The 22,042-nt window shown below is 48.6% G+C and overlaps 1 protein-coding gene across 1 annotated transcript in view; it reads right to left on the minus strand.

The window, feature by feature from the left end:
- LOC147689409 (vomeronasal type-2 receptor 26-like) overlaps window positions 1–22,042 on the minus strand; it is a 230,272-nt gene that overhangs the window by 51,742 nt on the left and 156,488 nt on the right. The window contains exon 2 of the mRNA XM_086940089.1: window positions 3,539–3,766. Within this exon, the coding sequence (XP_086796215.1) occupies window positions 3,539–3,766 (228 nt within the window). The remainder of the gene's footprint in view (window positions 1–3,538; window positions 3,767–22,042) is intronic.

The raw sequence follows: 22,042 nt of genomic DNA on the forward strand, positions 1-22,042 counted from the left end.
GGTGTGTAGCCATAGTAGGGTCTCATTCTACCTCGTGTTGTTCTGCTGCATTTGCGCCTTTGTGTGTGACAAGGCTGGTCTGGCATAACCCAAATCAATGTGCACCGGACGTTATGCCTCATTTACAGGTTGGTGCAGAATTTAAGAGTCTTTGTTTTGTGTGACCAGAATTGCCTGGTGCAACCCATATCAAAGTGAACTGGTCATTGTGCCTCATTTCAAGGGAGGTACAGAATATGCAACTCTTTGTGTGTGTGTGATCTGCAGTGTCTGGTGTGACTCATACCAACATAGCATCAGACCTTGTGCCCAGACTGCCTGGGTATGACACAGATCAACATGTACCTGAGGGGATGCCTTCTGCATCCGAGAGGCTCCCTGCGTATTTCCCCATTCATTGTTGCTTCCTTCCTGACTCTCATCTCAGCAGACCAACTGCCCTCTTCTCACCTGGCATCTCCCAAAGACATCATGGCACCAGGTAGTAGTGAGAAGGATTAACTGGGCCGGAGCAACGCTTCTGAGACAGCTCAGAAGCAGGTCAAGAGACTGCATGACTCCTTTCTGTTTTGAGACCTGTGGGTGACTTACTGAGTGGAGGCCAAACCCCTGTTGTTTGTGTCTAACTCCTAATTATACTTGTCACTTTCTTCACCTGTTCCTGCGATCCCATTCTGAATGGGATCTGGGGATCTTCCATCCAGGGTATTAAGACAGTCAGGGTAAACTGTAGGGTGGAGGGAGGTTAGGGCCGTTGGGTCCGCAGAGTGTATCAGTTGACCTGCTGAAAATCAATGCACTGCATTAGGATGCTGAGTGTGTATGCGTGTAAGAATGTTCCATACAGACTGACTGGTATGAGATGCACCGTGTTAGCGGTACGGATTGAGTGTCTGTGGAAGTGACAGTGTTTGTACTGTCGGTGTTTCACACCATTGGCCAGCAGTACGGTTTTCTGCATTGATTTCATACCAAAAGCACTTTGCATTTAGCAATAGTTGTACCTGCATGGCCCCGTCCAGAGGTACTGCTAAAAAGTGGTCTAATTTCCTCCTAAATATACATGTTTCTGATTTCGCTGTGACCTAGGGTGCCCCCTATAACTGTGTGGGATTAAATTATAAGGATTGTTGGTGTGGGTCTTAGGTGTATAGCACTTTGTGCTGCTTAACCCCTTTGACATGGGGCTAATTCCCCCATGGTGCCCTGGGGAACGGGGTGCACGCATCGCCGCTGTGCTCATGACGAGCTCGGCTTGGCATGCAGCATAGTGGTGCTGTACTCATGACGAGCTGAGCTAGTCATGACTACGCCCGTTCCAATGGAACGCCCAGCACAGCAGGGGAATTATCCCTGCGTGGGCGTTCCGCAACGGTCATGACGAGCTCAACTCGTCATGAGCACAGCGCCACCGTGCGGCATGACGAGCTGAGCTCGTCATGGGCACCCAAGAGGTTAAGGGAGCTGTGGACTGTGTGGGGGGGTTAGATTAGGAATTGTCCCCAGTTTAAATATTCTTGATGTTATCACAACACAAGTGGTCCTAGAATTCCTCATAATAATTCTAAGTGTGATTTGTGCCCAAAAGTACACAACATTGATTTTGCATTGATTATATACATGTGCTGAATACAAACGATTTTTTACATACGTCATATTTGAAATCTCTTTTGTACCTCATGGGGTATTTATCGTTAGTGATTACTGTGCCAATGCTTTACACAATGCCTCTGTGGTAAGCCTGACTGCTCAGTGCCAAGCTACCCAAGGGTGAGCACAGACTATACAGTGAGTGTAATCACCTGCCCTTTAACAGGGGTCGTGGATTCTGTATGGCTGGATTTTTGTCTCAGCCAACCAGAAAACACCACTTTCAACATTGTCCTTGAGTTTGGGCGTCATTAAACAATTCCCTGCCAAGGGTTGCCTAGCCTGACATTGTAACCCAGAGATATGTGTTGTCTTTCGTTCTGCTCAGGACAGCACTTGCATCTTGTACTGTAAGCTAGTGGTCAAGTGGAAGACAAGCTGTTAGGGTGAAGGTTTCTGTTATCTTAGCCAATTTAGGCTCTGTGGTGGAAACCCCACATTATTCCACCTCTAAATGAGCCAGGAACACTTTTTTTGATGCAGCGCAGAGTGCTGACCCATATCTACGAGGCCACGCAAAGCCACTTTACATGGCTTTTCATGTCCTTGTAGATATGAGTAAAGCAAAGCAGCGCATTCAATGGGCCAAAGAGGCATCCCATGGGCAGCGCGTGGGTGCTCCCACTCCACACCCATGGATTTTGACGCGTTCCCAGATTTACAAGGACTTATAATCCTGAGAATGCGCAAGAAGAAATAACTTCATTTCTCCTCATTTTTTCCTCTTTGTTTGCTACATTTTTCAGCACACATTGGAGGAAAATTACATTGTTTTTATGAGGGAAGGTGTCCCTTTCTACACAAAAACAATAATTCCTACAATGCAGGCACCCTTTCACATGGTGCAAGGGTGTCTGCACTGGCGCTGGGCAGTCCATTGTGCACCAGCGCAGTGAGAAGGCCCAGGAATGCACCGTATCTCAGAGATATGACGCATTCCTGCCCTTTTCTTTTGATGCAGAGTAGCGCTGCAAAGTGACTTGCTATGTTGCCCTTCGTAAAAAACTAGTACATAAGCCCCATACCCCCACATGCATCATTGTTTCATTTTGCACTTCCTAATTTGTGATTTCTAGGGAATCGCAAATTAGGAAATGCAAAATGGGATGCATGTACATTTGTGCAAAATATTTGAGAATCGGTAAAAATCGCAATTTTTACCGATTCTCAAATATTATGCGAATTCCAAAGTGCGAATTCGCACTTCCCATTGTTTCCTAAGGGCCAAAAGGCCCATAGGGATCAATGGGAAGGCTTTAACAAATTGCGATTTTCATTTTGAAAATCGCAATTTGTTAATGCATTTCATGGATGCAGGGGGGGGTCCAGTGGACCCCCCCCTGCACCCCTGAAATGTATTTTTCGCATCATGTTACACACACACATGTCCTAAGGACATGTGTGTCCGTAACATGACTGCTTAAAAAAAGCTTTTTTAAGCATTTTTACACCTTTTTCCAAATTTACCGAGTGGTTCAACCACTCGGTAAATTTAACCCCCTAATTGCGAATTCACAATTTGAAAAATATTCATGCATTGCTTTTAAGAAATCGCATATTTGCGATTTCTTAAAAGCAAATGCAATTTTAGAAATCGCAAAAATGATGCAAATTCTAAAATTGAATGATGCATTCCAAAAAGCTATTATGGAGTCGCAAACGGCCGATTTTAAGGAATCGCACCGTTTGCGATTCCAAAATACTTTGATGCATGTGGGGGTTAGAGTTTAGTGGGGCAGCCGAACTTCGATTATTGTGGTTCACCCGCTGATACAGACTGTCAATGCGGCACCAGTTACTTTTCCATTAGATAATGATTGTCCTTTCACATCCATAAGATTCTCACCCTTTTTCCAAGTTTGTTCCCAAATCAGACAGGAGCCATTACCTGTTTAAAGTCAGGGTGCCAATGAATGGCTCGGTCATCAATGACGAACTGTTCTTCCCCGGAAGGGTTTATTTGGAAGCTTCCCACTTTGATCCTTGTAGCATAACTGGAGTTGTAGAAAACCCAACTGAAAATGTCAAAGCGAGTGGGAGGGTCCCCTCGATCATCAAAGTAGATTTCATCACCAGAGGAAGTTTTAAAATGAAGATTCTGTATGTAATGATGTAACTGGAAGAAGACAGAGAAATTCAAAGAGGACACAGCGAACAAATAACCATGAGCTGCAATAATACCGATAGCATTGGGCAGGGCATGACTTAGCTGCTACTTATAGACATAACATTTTTGCAGAAGAGGTTGTGAATAATAAACGTTTGATGGGTCAGAGGTCATAAAGAAGCTAACCCAATGCAGCACATGACAACTGCAGTTGCCCAGGTGTAGTTCTGCAGACAGAAAATGCAGTGAAGAGCTGCAGCCGTGTTACTTTGAGGCAGTGAATGTGCTGTAGAAATATCAAGATTGCTTCAGTGGTAGAGACCACACTGTGCCTGTTGAAAGGGTGTTGGGTGCTGGTACTCAGTAGACTGGTGCGATTGAAGTACTTAGTGTCGCAGGAGGTGGTCATGCCAGAATGGCAATAACTGGAGTCATCAGTGGACAGTGCCAGGATAGGGGTGGCAGGACTTGGTTCCAATTGGCAGATTTAAATAGGGTTTACGTTCCCCTTGAGCCATGCCAGGTGACCCAAGGCAACAAAAGCTCTGGAATGAGATTTACTATGCCACACAAAGCCACCTTGCATGGCTTTGCGTGGCTTAGTAAATCCAGAGTAACACAGCATCCCAAATCACTGCCTTGTGAAAACATTTCAAAGGTGGAGCATGGGTGTTCCCAAGCTTCCACCCATGGATACTGATGCAAACCCAGATTTAATCAAAAATAGTGAACCTGGGATACTGTCAAAATGACACGCCTTTCCAAGTGAGAAGTAATGATGAGAAATAGCTTACTCATTCAACTTGTACTGCATTCTGTGGCGCACATATGAAGAGAAAATACCTTATAGGATTGCTTTTGTGCAGCATGGTGTCCATTCCTGCACAAAAACAATCCTTCTCTTAATACAGGCCGCCTTGCAGCTTGGTGAGAGGGTGCCTGGGTTGGTGCCAGCACAGGGAGTGAACAGAAATGCAGCCTCTTTTAGTAGATATGGAAAATGCTGTCCCTCTCCCTGTCATGCAACGTATCACAGCAAGTTGTCCTGATGAATTGTGCTGCGTTACATGACTTCTTAGAAAATCGTCCCCAACTTGTCTATGTCTATGGTCATGCACTACTCATTGAGGAGGGAGGTGAAGCATAAATTGGTAGAATCTGTTGTGTTCATGCAGAGGTCATCATAGAGAAGGCTGAGCTAGATCACAGAGTGAAGTCTCAAAAAATACCTGGGTAGGTCTTGCTGTAACCGCCCGGGTATTTTGATATTGGCTTCCTTATTACTGTATTTATTTTATTTATTTATTTAGAGGTTTTCTGAGGAAATACCAAGTCCCAGTTGGATACCTCAAAGCACTGACATAAAAGAGAAAAAATACAACTTAAGGAGGAAATTGGAAGTTAGAGTCTACTCAGCAGGTTGAGCCTAGAAACAGTCTTTACAAAACATAGGGCTGGGTTCACATGTTTAGCCTTTTAGAGGACCTATACATGTATAATGCATTGCATTGGAGTGAGAGCGAGCTGCTGCTCGGGTAGAATTTCTACCTGAGTGGCAGGAAGATTAAACAGCAGTTTGCACTGCACTCTGCCACTTGCAGAACTCTGCAGAGTTTTTTTGTCACTTCACAGAGTTCTGCGTAGCAAAAGTCCGCTAACTACGCCCAGGCCTGCTCCTGATCTCCTGGTCAAACTCGAGGAACAGGAAGCACAGCCAGGCCCCACTGACCAATCACATTTGGTCTGTTTCAACACTCAGCCAGGGAATGGGGGCAAGGGCATGTTCTCCACACAGGCTTTAATACAGCCTGCATGGAGAACAGGGAAAGTGTGCATGACTGTTTTGGGCTGCTTGAGAGGCCTCATGTGCGCTTAGGAGTGGGCAAACCACTCCTCCCCTGCCCTGCTCTGAGAACAGATCAGCCCCATACTAGAGCAGCACGAAGCATAAAATGACAATTCAAAGTTATTATCATTTTATGTTTCTACTTTGCACTTATTAAAAGTAGTAGGGCGATGCTCCTCTGCCATAGTGGTGGAGTCGCCACTGGGGGAAACACATCTTAGAGCCCGGGGCTCACAGGTCTCAACATGTTCTACTAACAACAGACTCTGGGTGTCGGACCGGCTGTGGCTGTGGGTAATTATCCTGCCCACCAAGATGTCCTTCACAATTTTGGTGAGTGGACCATGACAAGAGTGATTCCCAGCCACACCACAACTGCACAATGAGAGCTAGGGGCCTCAGGGAAGACTGGGAGGCTGCTGAGAGTGAAAGATCCTTAATATATGATGTTTTCCCCTGAATGTACGAGTTTGTGGCAGAAGGGAAGACCTGATACTTTGTAACTACAGAGAAGAGAAAACCCATGGGAAGCATTTGATCAAAGGATAGCAACACCGGGTTTTGAGACTAGGGACTTCTCCTTTGCTGTTGATTCCAGTAAGACTTCGGAGACCCCTGAACTGAGAGATGCCTTCTGATATCATAGGAGCCTTGGCATAGGAAGGCTCAGGAATTTGGTCTGGGTTCAGGTTACGAAATCAACGCCTCAAAGATCAAAATTATGGTTTGGAATCTAGGAGCAACCCAGCATCAGCACCAGACCAGTTCCAAAATGAGGTATTTGGGGATAAATATTCTTCAGGACATCACTAAGATCGCTGAGATCAACTTGGCTATGATGGTAAGGGAGTGTCAGAGGCTAATGAAATCTTGGGCCCTACTCCCTTTATCCATTATCGGCAGAGTTCATTTGGTCAAGATGTCAATACTCCCGAAAATTACTTTCCTCTTTCATTGCATTCCCCTCCACTTTGAAAAATCCACAATTGACCAATTGCAGAGGGATATAAACTCATTTGTCTGAACATACAAATCATCCAGGATTGTTTGGAAAAAACTGAGGTGCAGGAGAGAGAAGGGAGGACTTGCTTTACCAGATATCCAGCTTTATGCTTGGCCCTTCCAACCTTCACACTTGCGCATGCTCCTAAAAATGCCTGATAATACTGGTGCGGGAGGGATGTTTTTAGCTATGCTTAGGGGCGCTAACTTATCAGTGGAGGGTTTTCTGTTCAAATTTGGCGATCCAAAGTAAAAAAAAAAAATTATGCTGAAGGTTCTCCAGGGCTTAGTCAAAACATGGGTAAAATTAAGGAGCTCAGCTGCACTTGGTTATTTCTCCAGCCTGGCTTCCCTCTGCGACTCCCTTGGGGCTCCAGAGTGTTTGAGGTATAGGCTGGCAATTCCCTTGAGGGAAGCCAGACTAGCGGTCTGGGGGGATTTGATCCCGGATGGTACCCTTGTTTCATAGGGGCAACTTAGGGACAGGGTTGGTGCAGGCCTTTCTAGATTTAAATATCTTTAGTTGGAAAGCTGGACCCATTCCCACTCACAAACAATTTGTGGAAGTTTTCTCGGATGTGGTAATTCCCTGGAACTTCAGCTTGTGACTAAGCCCCCTGGGAAGAAAGAAGTTTCCTTCTGGTACCCAAGCAATATCTGAAGCAGTGGACGGTGAATTCCAACTTGCCCAGGAACAGTGGGGAGGTTCCTTACCAGCGCAAGACTGTGATACATTATGGCAGAACTCCTGTAAGATCCTATATGAGGTAGTAAAACCGGCATGGCTAAAAAGGAACTACCTGTTTACCATCCACAGGGCTTACCTTCTCCACAAAACTTTAAAAAATCACTGAAGGCTCACCTGTCTGCTGCAAGAAATGTGGGCTGGCTTCAGCTTCTGATATTCACATGTTCAAAGAGTGTCCTGCCCTTGCTTTCTTCTGGGACAGTACCTGAACATTTCTGGCAAGCACCCTGGGATGTTCTATCAACATCGACTTACCCTTGATCATTTTTGGCTTGGCAGATAGTGTTAGGGGCCCTGTCGGATCGCTGCTTTTTTATGCTATCCTCCTAGCTAGGAGGCAAATTTGTATATGATGGACAGATTCCACTCTGCTTGTGGAATAAAGTTTATTGTGGTAATGAACTACAAACGTCATTGCGATGACGTCATCCTGTAGTTTTACCGGTACCGCAGGGTACATAGATAATGCACATAGGAATTACAACTATGCCCCGACATTTTTATAACAATCTATCACTTCTATGAATGTATAGAGCCTGAGGAATGATATAGGAGGCCGTTTGAGTTTGATTTGGAGTCATGGCAATACGCTTGTTTTGTTGGACCTGCAAACATGATAACGATGACATCACTTTGTAGTCCAACACTTCCGCACGGTCGCAGCAGTTTTTACCGAACATTACAGGAGTCCCAAATGGAATCAACGGACTCTCGTACCAAGTAAGGCGCCATTTGTTTAAAACTTGCACTGACTCTGTATAACATTTATTTACATAACTTTTCAATTGATATTGAATATAACTGAGTGGTGTAATGTAAGGATTGCGGCAGAGAAAATAGTCCCTCCGACTTTTTCTTTTTAAACGTGCCACAAACGCCGTTTTTCGCCTCCCCCAAGACTCAGGATAGTCTTGAGGCAACGAAGGTCAGGTAGGATGGCCCGTTTTCATTTGTTGATCTCCTGACCGAGTTTTTAAGCATTGTGGGGTGATTTAGAGCAGAGAACTAATAATAACCTCTGACACAGTGGGATGAATATAGTAGCTGTTTGATATGGTATAGAGGTTATGTGTCACTTGAGAAATTACTCGTAAATAAGTTGATAGAGCCTTTATGGTGAATTTTACCAGGGCATTGGTTATTTCTGAATATCACCGTAGACTAAGGTGTTCATTTCTCACTTAGTTTTTTTGTATGAAGCCGTGTTGTGGTGCCTTATGTGTGGAACAAGGTACCAGTCAGTTACCCTTTATTTTAACCCCAAGTGGATGAGGATGAGCATGTGACTAATGGGTTTATAGAAGTGAGGAAATAAAGAGACTTCTTACCAATAGCCCTAATTTTCCCCCATGTGTCTGCCTTCTATCTTCACAGAGCGGGGCCTCGATAACCTGAGCACGGTCCAGGTGAGGTGAAGTCCAGTCCCCGATCAAGCTGGGTGAGCTCCTTAACGAAAGGGTCCCTTAACAAGTTACTTTTTGCTATGGCCTTCGCTTCAGATGAGGAGAGCTCTCATAGCTTTGGATCTTTTTTTAAAAGAAGGGAACATTTCCTCTCAGCCAACAAGGCACAATTGGCATTGCCCAAAAGGCACATTGCAAATTGCGCCCAACCAGCTATGATGTCCACCGGGAAGGGGTTCTCTGATTGCTTAGATTGTTCAGATAGGTCTATAATTTTGGTAAGGGGGCCCACAACGTCAAGTAATTTGTCTTGACACAACTTCCAGGAGTGGTCAATACCCTTCTTTGGGTCTTTCATTAAGCCTGGGTGTAAAACTCTGCTCCGTTCGCTGAGTTTGTGGAGTTTAGGCTACTCCGTGTTTCGAGTAAAACGCGGAGTTGCCGAAAACTCTGCACTCCACAACGGAGTGGAGTTCTTTTGTGTTTGTGCAACTCAAATTTGTTTTTGCGCGGACTGGAGTGACTTACTGGGTGCCTGCATTTGTCGACACGATTTCCAGAGCAGTTCGCGAGTGCCACGAGATTTGCTAGGCGGCTGCAGGGTCCCACCAGAGGTTGCGATCGCGAAAACGTCATTAGAGTGAGTCAGCGGAGTTCCGGTGGGGGTTTTGTGAAGATCACGATCCCGAACGTGCAGGGTCTACCACAACTACAATCTGGAAAAGGGTCACTCCCCGAACAGCATCAAACCTCCTCAAATTGACAATTGGCTATTCATTTTGTGCAAGGAGTGCTTTTTCTTTTTCTACTTTTGTTTTCTAGAGGAGGGAAGTGCCTCTGAGTCTCAGACTCCCTGTTCTGGTCCAGCAGGCTCCTCCCAGTGCTTTGTCCATCTCCTGGTCACCTTTTATTTAGATTTGGAGCTGTAAGGACTACCTTTTGTGCCTGCTGCATAATATATCATTGGACCTGAGGACTTTGAATTTGGGATTTCACAAGTAGTTGGAAAATTGGTGTTGTGTGTTTGGTTGGGGCCATGCACCTACATTTATTTGTGCTTTTCATTGTTTTAAAAAAAAATATTGTGGTGGGTGGCCTGTAGTTTCAGTAGGGGCCTAGTTGTTTCTTTGTAAGTAATTTGTATTCTTTTATAAATGAAACACATTGCACAGTTCACTACATTTTCTCCATGTTTTGAAATCAATTTTTAATATTTATTTATTTCACTATGTAACCCAGTAGTCTGCCAAAAATAGGCCTTTCTCAGCCAGTAGGACTAGAGCTATTCATGGGTGCATGAAATAACTGTTTTTGTGGTGTCTGTCGAATTTAAACATCATTATGGATGGCATTTGATTAAAAACTACAACATGTGTTTTTTGTGGTATTTCGCCTTCGTTTTATGTGTGTTACATTAAATGTCTTTGTTGGATATGTGTGGTTGTAATTTGCAAACCATTTTAGCACTGTGGATTTTTGTTTTTGGCATTGTTGCATTAATTATGTGTTGTTTAGCATGCCTCCTTTGTCTGGCCAGTGTGTGAGTGTGTTTGTAATAGTAGGCCATCATTTGCCTTGGCTGAGCTTCCCCATGTGGCCGAGGTCCATTTTGTAAAGTCTGTGTGCTTATAGGCCTGCTTGAGTAAATTGTTTTCCAGGCCTCCTGCTTGTTGTTGTTGTTGTGACCATGTGGCTGGTGGCCATTTAGTGGAGGTTATTAGTGTGCTTTTGCCATAGGCCTGTATGTCTTCCCTTTGTTCCTCTTGGCTTATTGCTACTTGTTGTGGAGGCCTGGCCATGTAGTTGCCGGCCATTATGTGAAGGCATTCAGTGTGCTTTTGTAATAGGCCTGCATTGTCTTCCCTTTGTAGGCTTATTGCTTGTTGTTGTGACCTGGCCATGTGGTTTGCAGCCATTTTGTGAAGACAGCCAGTGTGCTTTTGCCACAGGCCTGCATTGTATTCCCTTAGTAGGCTTATTGATTGTTGTTGTAGCATGGCCGTGAGGCTGGCGGCCTTTTCTTGAAGGCAGCCTGTGTGCTTTTGACATAGGCCTGCATAGTAGTTGTTGTGGAGGCCTGGCCATGTAGTTGTCGGCCATTATGGGAAGGCATTCAACGTGCTTTTGCAATAGGCCTGCATTGTCTTCCCTTTGTAGGCTTATTGCTTGTTATGTGGCCTGGCCTTGTGGCTGGCAGCCATTTTGTGAAGGCAGCCAGTGTGCTTCTGCCATAAGGCTGTATGCCTTCTTTGTAGTGGCCATGTCTTCTTGCTGGTTGTTGTTTTTCTTCTTTTATTCAGCAAAAATGTAGCACAGTTCACTACATTTTCTCAATGTTTTGAATACATTTGAAATATTGATTTGAAATGATTCAACATGTAGCCTACCCTGCCAATGGGTTTTCCAACCATTAGGCCCAGCACTACTCATGGGTGCATGAAACAAATAACTGTTTCTGTGGTGTCTGTCGAGTTTAAACATCATTTTGGCCATGGATGGCATTGGATTAAAAATACAAAATGTATTTTTTTTGTGGTATTTCATCTTTTTTTCATGTGTGTTCAATTCAATTCCTTTGTTGGATGTGTGCGGTTGTAATTTACAAACATTTTTAGCTCTCTGGGTTTTCAATTCTGGCATTTGTATTACAGATGTGCTGTTTAGCATGCCTCCTCACAGCGTCCACCACTCAGCCATTTCATTTGTAAATTAATTGTTTTAGTAATAGCGCTCCACTGCTCGCCCCAACCTCTCCCTGCGTAAAGTTGTTGTTATTGTTGAGCCATTTGCTTGTTGTGACGTCCAAGCCCGTCCCTCCAATCACGCTCTCGCCTCCCAGCTGAGCCTGCCTCCCACTGATAGATTAGGTCGACCCCTCCCCCTCAGAGAGCTGTGACCATCCTGACTTGTGCAGATCCGGTTGCTCCCCTCTGTCCTCCTGGGTATCGTAGCGCTACTCCTACGCTGCTTGTGCTCTGTGCATTCTTCCTGCTATAATATCATTGCGTCGCATTGTGTCTTAATCGTGCTCTGACCGTAGCGCTGCTTTGCTGCTTTGATTATTTATTGCACTGTGTTCAATTTCATAGCGCCGCTTTATACTTTTAAGGTGCTGTGTTCATAGCGCTACTTTGTGACCCCTCACAGCGTTCACCACTCAGCCATTTCATTTGTAAATTAATTGTTTTAGTAATAGCGCTCCACTGCTCGCCCCAACCTCTCCCTGCGTAAAGTTGTTGTTATTGTTGCAGCCATTTGCTTGTTGTGACGTCCAAGCCCTTCCCTCCAATCACGATCCCGCCTCCCAGCTGAGCCTGCCTCGCCCCTCCCCTCCCAATATCCACTTATGACAGAAGCATTTGCGCGCAGCGTTCACGCGCAGCGTTCGCGCCCCAGTCGCGCCGAAGGTGCGCCAAAGGTAAGCCCGTCTACGCCCGTCCGCGCCTGGACCGCGCCCAGCGCCAGACCCCCTGGCCCTCGTACCACCCACCCCACCCGCATTACATACGACGCCACCACCCTCTTAGCCCTAAACCCCGGCCGCCTTCCCAACTGCGCCCAAGCCGCTCCTGGACACACCCATGGACCCTTCTCTTGCAACTCCTGCAAGTTCGACGGCACCAAGAACAACTCCTCATCCACGAACACAAAACAGATATCGGGCACCAACCACCTACAATGCATCCTGCTCAACACCCGCTCAGTCCACAGGCACGCCATCGAACTCTGGAATCTACTAGACACCATCTCTCCGGACGTCGCCTTCCTAACAGAAACATGGATGAACGCCTCATCAGCCCCAGACATCAAAATTGCCATCCCGGAAGGCTACAAGATCATCCGTAAGGACCGCACCGACCAAACAGGAGGAGGCATCGGTATCGTCCATAAGAATTCCATCCGCATCTCAACCAGCTCAGACGTCAACCTTGCCAGCACCGAACACCTTCACTTCCAGATCCACACCGACCCCAAGACCACACTCAGAGGCACCCTCCACTACCGGCCTCCAGGACCCTGTGCACAATTCAGTGATTTTATCACCCCACACGCCCTCCCCTCCAAGGAATACATTCTATTGGGAGACCTCAACTTTCACCTGGAAAAGAGCAATGACAGCAACGCCGCCACCCTTCTGGACAATCTCGCTAACCTCGGACTCAAACAACTTGTCACTACCCCCACCCACATTGCAGGTCACACACTCGACCCTATCTTCACCTCCAGCAAACATGTCTCCTTCAGTCACACCACAGCTCTCCATTGGACGGACCACAGCTGCGTTCACTTTATCTACAATAAGACCACAACCCACAACCATCCTCAACCTACTCTGCGAAGAAACTGGAACAAAATCACCATCGACCAGATCTCCTCATCGCTTCTCCAAAACCCCCCTGCCCACTCCTCAAACCCCGACCAAGCAGCCATTAACCTCACCCAATGGCTATCCAACAGCGCCGACATCCTAGCACCGTTGAAAAAACGTCAAATCAAACTAGGCAGCAAAAACGCCCTCTGGTTCAACGATGATCTTAAGAAATCTAAAAAACTCTGTCGCTCCCTCGAGAAGGCCTGGAAAAAAGACCAAAACACCAGCACCAGGGACGCCTTCAAAAACGCCACCCGCATACACCACCAACTTATCCGGTCTGCCAAGAAAGCCGCATTCAAAGACCGACTAGATAACAACGCCCACAACAGCAAGGAATTATTCAATATCGTCAAAGAATTTACCAACCCCTCAGCAAACTCCAACGACATCACCCCCTCTCAAGCTCTCTGCGACTCCCTAGCTTCATTCTTCCACAACAAAATCGCAGACATCCATAACAGCTTCGACAACCAACCCGGAGACCAACCCACCCATCCTTCTGCCACACCTTCACCCCCCCTGAACATCCTTAATGACTGGAACACAATCTCCACTGAGGACACCATCCGCCTGATGAACTCCATCCACTCAGGATCCCCCACAGACCCATGCCCTCACCACATCTTCAACAAAGCAGACTCCATCATAGCACCACACCTCCGAGACGTCATCAACTGCTCCCTCAACTCCGCCACCTTCCCGGAAAGCTGAAAACACGCAGAACTCAGCGCCCTTCTGAAAAAACACACAGCTGACCCCACTGAACTCAAAAACTACCGCCCCATCTCGCTCCTTCCATTCCCGGCCAAAGTCATCGAGAAAGCTGTCAACAACCAGCTCGCCGCATTCCTCGAAACCAACAAATCCCTCGACTCCTCACAGTCCGGCTTCCGAGCCAAACACAGCACTGAGACCGCCCTCATCGCAGCAACAGACGACATTCGAACTCTACTGGACAATGGAGACACAGTCGCCCTCATCCTCCTCGACCTCTCCGCAGCCTTCGACACAGTCTGTCATAGCACCCTATTACAGCGCCTCAATAACATCGGAATCCAAGGAAAAGCACTGGATTGGATCACATCGTTCCTCACCGGAAGAACCCAGAGAGTCCGCCTCCCACCATTCAAGTCAAAGGCCTCTGAAGTCATCTGCGGCGTGCCAAAAGGATCTTCACTCAGCCCCACCCTCTTCAACGTATACATGAGCCCCCTCGTGGCCATCGCACGCCAACACAACCTCAACATCATCTCCTACGCTGACGACACTCAACTGATCCTATCACTCACCAGAGACTCTAACATTGCCAAAACCAACCTACATGAAGGAATGAAAGAAGTAGCCGAGTGGATGAAGCACAGCCGTCTGAAACTGAACTCAGACAAAATAGAAGTCCTTATCCTGGGTACCTCCCCCTCTGCCTGGGATGACTCTTGGTGGCCGCACGTAACCTGGGCGTCATCCTGGACTCTTCACTCTCTATGAACAGACAAGTCAACGCCGTTTCATCATCTTGCTACAACATTCTTCGCATGCTCAAAAAAACATTTCGCTGGATCCCCACCGAAACTAGAAAAACGGTCACCGACGCACTGGTCACGAGTCGCCTGGACTACGGAAACACCCTATACGCCGGTACCACCGCAAAACTCCAGAAAAAACTCCAACGCTTCCAGAACGCTTCAGCCAGACTCATACTAGACATCCAGCGTAAAGACCACATCTCTGGTCACCTGAAAAACCTCCACTGGCTCCCCGTCAATAAGAGGATTACTTTCCGCCTCCTAACCCACGCTCACAAAGCACTTTACGAACTTGGACCCGAATGCCTCAACACACGACTTTCCTTCTACACCCCCCCCCCCCGCCAGCTACGATCCTCCAACCAAGCCCTTGCCACTGTACCTCGCATCAACAAAACCACCATGGGAGGTAGATCCTTCTCCTACCTGGCAGCTAAAACCTGGAACTCACTTCCCACTCACCTTCGCCTCACTCAGAACCACCTAGCATTCAGAAAACAACTTAAAACTTGGATATTCGACAAGTAATTCCCCACCTTTCTTCAAGCGCCTTGAGACCCTCTGGGTATGTAGCGCGCTATATAAATCATTTGACTTGACTTGACTTGGCCAGTGTGTGAGTTTGTTTGTAATAGTGGGCCAACATTTGCCATGGCTGAGCCTCCCCATGTGGCCAGGGGCCATTTTGTAAAGTCTGTGTCCATATAGGCCTGCTTGAGTTCATTGTTTTTCAGGCCTCCTGCTTGGTATTGTGACCATGTGGCTAGCGGCCATTATGTGAAAGCAGTCAGTGCGCTTTTGCCATATAGGCCTGCATGTCTGTCTTCCCTTTGTTACCCTTGGATTATTGCTTCCATTGTCATTTGTCAGCTGCAGCTCCCTGAGTGCTGCATCCCAAGTGATGCACAATGACAACCCGTTATAGTTGTATTTGTCTTGTTGTTCTTCTTCTTTCCTATGCTTTCTGAGCCTGTGTCAACTTGTGTAAGGGCACAACATATTTTGGCGATGATCAGACCTGGACTCAAGCATTATTAAGGATTTTAAAGCTGTCTCCATCTGGACAAGGAGCCAAGAGTAACTACAGAAACCAAGAGAAACTACAATAAACTAGAGCAACTACTAGAAGCAAGTGTGCAGCAACAGGCATGCCAGACTCACCAGTGTCATTGTCAGCCGACGGCCCCGGCCACTATTGCCCAGCCTAGACATGCTCCATTGGACTTATACAAAGGATTTGTGAGTAGGTGGTATAAGGCACACTACTGCCACATGTGGGTGATCTAACCGCATTGTTTTCCTGGAGTCAACAAAGAGTGTATTCACTTGATGATAATGGCACCTTTAGTTTACTAAAGTCAACTTTATGGATACTTCTGATATGCTCTTTCATTGTCTTTGTGACTGTCCTGGATCAAGAAGTCACTTCAAACTGCGTGCAGTGGCTGCACAGATGGAGACTTCCTGGTGCCTTACTGTCATTTGTGGCATATTGGAAGCTGAACCAACCTGAGTACGTACTAAGGTCAATACAGGAATGGTGTGGCTCCACAGGTTTTTCATACAGTGTCAGTGAATTGTTTTCACAGGCACCACATACAAGTGATTTATGCATTATTATTACATTGAAGTGAAGCAAGCCTAATTCTGTCACTGAGCGAGAATGTCCTAGGGGCCTCACAAAATCAACTTGGTTCAATATTTAAATATGAGGCACTCCTATGTGTTCAGCATTCAGCTTGTGTGTAGAGTTACGCACAGTTTTAAAGCTCTCCGCCTTTTGGTATTTGTTAGACCTGTCAGCCCTAGGGTGGTCTTTCCCTGTGATTTTTTGCCCTTGCCTCAGTTTTCCCACCTACTTTTTGTTGGCCCTTAGGTCTTCGGGCACCTTTTCAAGGCTAACCCATGTTAGGGTGCAGGTGCTCTCTACTTCAAACATGGCTGCCACTGGCCCCTGCTACTGCCGCATGGTTTTTTAGTGTAGCACCATAGCTGCCAGGAGCAGGCTGGATCCCCATACAATGTTGCAATGCCAGCCACCCATCCCCTGTCCATAGGTAGAGTGGGGAAGCTCCTGGAACCTTCCAGAAGAAAGGCGGAGCCTATTTTTGCCGCCATAGAGAGTGGTCACCTGACCTGGGCATACTTAAGCAAAGGGAGGGAACTTTTTCTAGTCAGTTGGGGCATCACTGACCTGGGGAACCCACGCAGGAGTTTTAGGCGGCAGGGCCTAGTTAGGAATCTATGCTACTGGGAGTGACAGGATTTGAGTACTGTCTCTTAAGCTGGGTGAGGTGTCCTAGACTAGCCCCCTGATCTGGCCCAGCGGTAGGGAACCCCAGGGTCCATCTGCAGTGACTGAGGAAAATTCATCCAGCCTCCAACTCCCCCCCCCTTCAACTGCAGGAAACCAACACTAAGGGCGCATAACCATCCAAGCGCCAAGAAGACTACCTGCTTTGACCAGAGACTGCTGGGGGATCGACCAGGTACTGGACTGTGCTGCCCTGCTCACTCCTGGCCTTCATCTGGGCCCATCTTGCCCTGCCTGTCTCCCCCTGACTGACTTGCTCTGCTCCCATCCTGCCTGCCGTATTTGCTGACTAACTTGAAGAGCGCTGTACTCTGTTCCCCCGCCCAGCGCTGTGTCAGAGACTGCCTGTCCTGTCAGAAATTACTGGAATTGCCGTCCCTGCCTTGCCTGCAACTAGCGCTGCGAAGCGCCTCCCAAGCGCTGGAGTGCCCTGGCGCTGAAGCGCTATTTCCCCCACGCGCTGTCCTGAGGCACTGAATGATCGTCACTCTGTTGCCCGCATCGACTGTGAAGCGCTGTGCCCTGGAGCGCTGCTGCACCTACGCAGTGCTCCCTGAAGTACTCACCCCCACAACCCGTGGTAAGTGCTAGCCTTGAGGGGCTGCTGACTGCCCACGGCAGCCCTCGGTGCCAGGAGAGGGCTGCCGCTGTGTTCCCCGAGGGCCGCGCCCGGCCCGACTGTGTGCAGCTCCCCCGCGGCGGCCCCTGGAGCCTTGGGGAGGCCGCGCTGGAATTCCTGTCAAGCGACGCTGGGCCTGTCAGGCCGTGAAGCCGTCACCAACTCCACCACGTGACGGGGGCGCCGGGCCTCGTCATTGGCCGCGCTGCCATTGGGCCCGCGGCTTGGCCTGGTCCATTGCCGCGCCACGATTGGTTGCTGACTCTCCGGCCCCCCGAGAACGCCACCGGATTGGTCCCGGGCCCTCATCATCCCCGGGAAGAAGCCAGGTCTGCCCTGGGGGCCGGAGGGAGAGCCAGGAAGAGCGCGAGTGTGGCGCAGGTCTCCCCCCACTGCCTATCACCCCCCCTGGGGCTTGTGACCACTGCCGGACGGCTCCGTGGGTCGAGGGAGTCTTCCCTTGTTACAGCGAGTGCCCCCCTCGTCTGCTCGGCCTGCCAGAGGGCCAAAGCCCTCCTCCTCCCGCAGCGAACCATCGCAAGGGCTCCCATAGGAGCCGAAGACAACAGGTAACCCGGGAGGAGGGCGGAAGGCCGGTTTTGACACCGAGTCCCCCGGGAACAGTGGTAGCTGGGCCCCGTTGGCCCCACATGAGCTTTGAAGAGACTGGGAGGCCTTAATTGAGAGTCTAGGTGACTCGGGCCCAGTGACTGTGGATGCCTGAAGAGCAGGCTATACTACATTAACTGTTGCCGGCCCAGGGGACAAGATCTTTCCACTCCCTTGACTGTTGGTGCCTGGTGGCAGCCTTAGGCTACCCATGCAGCTCATGCCTGTTCAAATGTTTTCAAGCCTGCTAATGGAGTAGTGATCTTTTTCACTGTACTTAATTTCTTGCAGGGGCGGGCTTCTACAGTTCCTGATGGGGCCGAACTCTGATACTTATTGATTTATTCCAGTACTATTTTGATGACCTGAGTTCTGGTATTGAACTGTTGATATTTACAAGGGGTAATGTTTATAACTGCTTCTTGAAAGGGTCGGGCCTGGTTTATGAAAGTCCCCTTTTAGCCTGCTGCATAGTATAACGTGACAGGCTGTGTTATTTGGAGTTTTTCACTTGACTAAAAGTATTTAATGAAATGATTTGCCATTGTTACCGGAAAAGCATTTATTTTGGAAAGGCGTTCATGAAATGTTTTAAAGAGATTCTTTGATGAAATGCTAATGATTTGCTAATGCATTAATTGCTTTGATCTAAAGCCTACATAAAAGCACTTGAGTTTCAAACCCAACTACTGGGGTCGTCTCCAACATTGCGCCCACTTCGTGTCTCAGTGGATGAGTGTGTTGAGTAGCTGCTTTACACACAAGCCCCTGGCTGCCTTCCTGCTCGAGCCATACTACCCCCTGGAGAACTGGTGGTCCCAGTTCTTACATTGGTGGTGAGCGGTGGGATCCAGGACCTGTAGCTACCTAACACCCTCCAGTGGGACAGAGTGCGCTGCAATTAATTGGACACCTGTGGTGCCTACAAGCTAACTCAATTGCCCACCACTGTCTAATCTGCAAAGTATGTAGGAACTTGTGTTGACCCAGAATTGTGCCTACGTCCTAGAATCTTTCTTTCAGGATTATCTGGATCCCCACCTGACAAAATGGAATTCCAGCTGGCTGACCTAGATAGGTACACGGTAGTGCAGTTAAGGGAGTTTTGTTAGGGGATGGGGGTGCCTGTGGGGACGAGAGCTGTAAAAGAAGAGCTCCGTACCGCCTTAAGGGCATGGGTAAGGGCCCACCCAGGGGAGAGAGAGGATGAGGAACAGGGGGAACAGGTCAACCACGGGGAGGCGGACACTCAAGAAGACCCAGGCCTACTCAACATTGACATGTCCGACAATGTGTTGCCAGGAAGACGTTCCGGGGCGGGGAGTAGTGTATCTAGGGGGAGTGCAATGTCGCAGGAGTATGAGGACAGGAAGGAGGAGAGGCGATTGAAGTGGGAGCTTGCCAAGTTAGAGCACCAGAGGGAGAGAGAAAGGCAAGATAAGCAGTTTGCTATGGAGGAAAGGAAGCTGGCGCACGAGGTTCAGCTCAAAGAAATGGAGCTGAGATCATTACAGTTGAGTGCGCCAGGGAGTCCTAATGGTGGCAGCGTACCAGAGGCTCAACAGGAGCCCAGGTTCTGGTTACCCAAGGAAGTGATAGCGAGCTACACCAAGGGGGATGACATTGCCAGGTGGTTGGAGGCGTATGAAGTGGCCTTGACCGCCCATGGGGTGCCCGAGAAACATTGGGGAGGTGGTTTGTACCGGTATATACCTCCTGACGTCAGGGACACCCTCCTGTATTGGGAAAACGCAGACCAGTTCAGGTATCCCCCCATGAAGGAGGCGCTCATTAAACATTTTGGCCTCAACCCCGAAAGGTATCGCCAGAGGTTCCGTGGCAGCCATAAGCTGTCCACGCAGAAATGGGTGGATTTTTTGGAGTGTGCCTGTAAGGCTCTGGATGGTTGGGTGCGTGGCAGCGAGGTGCGTGATTTTGAGGGTCTGTATAACCTTTTTTTGAGAGAGCACCTCTTGGATAAGTGTTTTCCGGAGCTGCGCCAACATCTGGTGGACAACAAGCTTACTGATCCCCGTGAGCTTGCGAAGGAGGCGGATACTTGAGTTAGCACCCGGGTGTCACACAAGGGCCCCCGGGGGAGATGGCCCGAAAGGCGGACAGGGCGCCCCCCAGAAGAAAGAGGGTGGAGATAAAAGATTGGAGTTCTCACGAGGCCCACAAACTAGACAGTTTGGGAGAGGAGTAGGTACCCCACCTCAGAACCGTTCCCCAAAGCCCACTTACCCTGACAAGAGTCAGCAGCCAAAAGTGGTCCGGTGCTATGAGTGCGCAGAGGTCGGACACTACAAGGGAGATGCCCAGTGTCGCAAACGACCCCCAGCCCCCACTGGTGGCAAGAGTCCCGGGGTGGCTAGTGTAGCGCTTGGGTTGGAGCTGCCCCTAGATAGGGAAGGGGAGTGGACAGGCCTGACCCTGGTTTCACTTGGGGATAGAGAGATGGTCCCAGTGACGCCCTTACCATCGAATACTGCTAAGTACCAGCAGAGGGTGAAGGTCAATGGGGAGGAGGTGGATGCTCTGAGGGACACAGGAGCCAGCATGACCACCGTAGTGAGGCGGCTGGTGTCCCCCGAGCAGGTAGTACCTGATGTGTACCATCCGGCCGTGTTGGCTGACGGCAGTATGAGCTACTATCCCGTGGCTCAAGTTCCCTTTGAGAGGGGAGGAGTGTCATGCCCGTTGAGAGTTGCGATCAGCCCTGCCTTGCCTGTGGACTGTCTGCTCAGTAATGACCTCGAACATACCGCCTGGAAGGAAGTGGAGTTTAAGGCCCACACTGAGATGCTGGGGTTACCAGGGTGAACTTGCGTAGTCACGCGGTCCATGGCTGCCCTGCAAGAAGCTCAACCCGGGTTGGACCTTGGAACAATGGCCCAACCCAATGCCGGTCCAGAGGAGAGTGTTGTGGAAGACACACCCCGTGTCATGGTATCGATGGGATCGAAGGTAACCCCAGAGTCCGTGGAGGTGGATGTCGTTCCCGTGGGGGACTTGCCGACCCTTGCCGAGTGGCATGTGGAAGTAGGGCCTACCTGGAAGGAATTCTGTCGGGCGCAGAAAGAGTGCCCCACGCTTGAAGGCCTGCGGCCACAGGCCAAAGCCCAAGCGGTCAACCAAGAGACCGGCAGTTACCACGTGTATTGGGAGGATGGCCTCCTGTACAGTGAGCCAAGGGTTCCGGTGCATGGATCATCCAGGGCCTTAGTGGTCCCCCAGTGTTACTGGGCCTTTTTATTGGAACTGGCGCATGAGATACCCTTAGCTGGACACCTGGGTCAGGACAAGACCTTCGCAAGGCTCGACACACATTTTTATTGGCCTAGGATGAGGGTTGCCTCTGACACCTACTGCAAGACCTGCAAGACTTGCCAGGCCAGTGGCAAGAAGGGGACCAAAGTAAAGGCCCCGTTGGAACCACTCCCAGTGGTCGGAACCCCTTTTGAGCGGGTCGGAATAGACATTGTTGGGCCGTTGGACCCTCCGACCTCTGCGGGACATCGGTTCATCCTGGTGTTAGTGGACCACGCCACTCGTACCCGGAGGCCATCCCTCTGAGGACCGTTACTGCACCTGTGGTGGCACGGGCCCTGATGGGGATATTCACGCAAGTGGGATTCCCCAAGGTCGTGGTGTCGGACAGAGGCACAAATTTCATATATTTTTTTTTAATATTTTTATTGAGTTCTTGGCAGAGAATCAATGACATAATGATTACCAAATATCCGACATGTAAATCTAAACATACTGAACTAAAATACATTGAAATCGCCTAAGATAGGTACAGATCAAACAAAAAATTTGTATTTAATCAAAAACATGATATCC

This window comes from Lissotriton vulgaris, chromosome 10, assembly GCF_964263255.1.
Source record: "Lissotriton vulgaris chromosome 10, aLisVul1.2, whole genome shotgun sequence".
NCBI lineage: Eukaryota > Metazoa > Chordata > Amphibia > Caudata > Salamandridae > Lissotriton > Lissotriton vulgaris.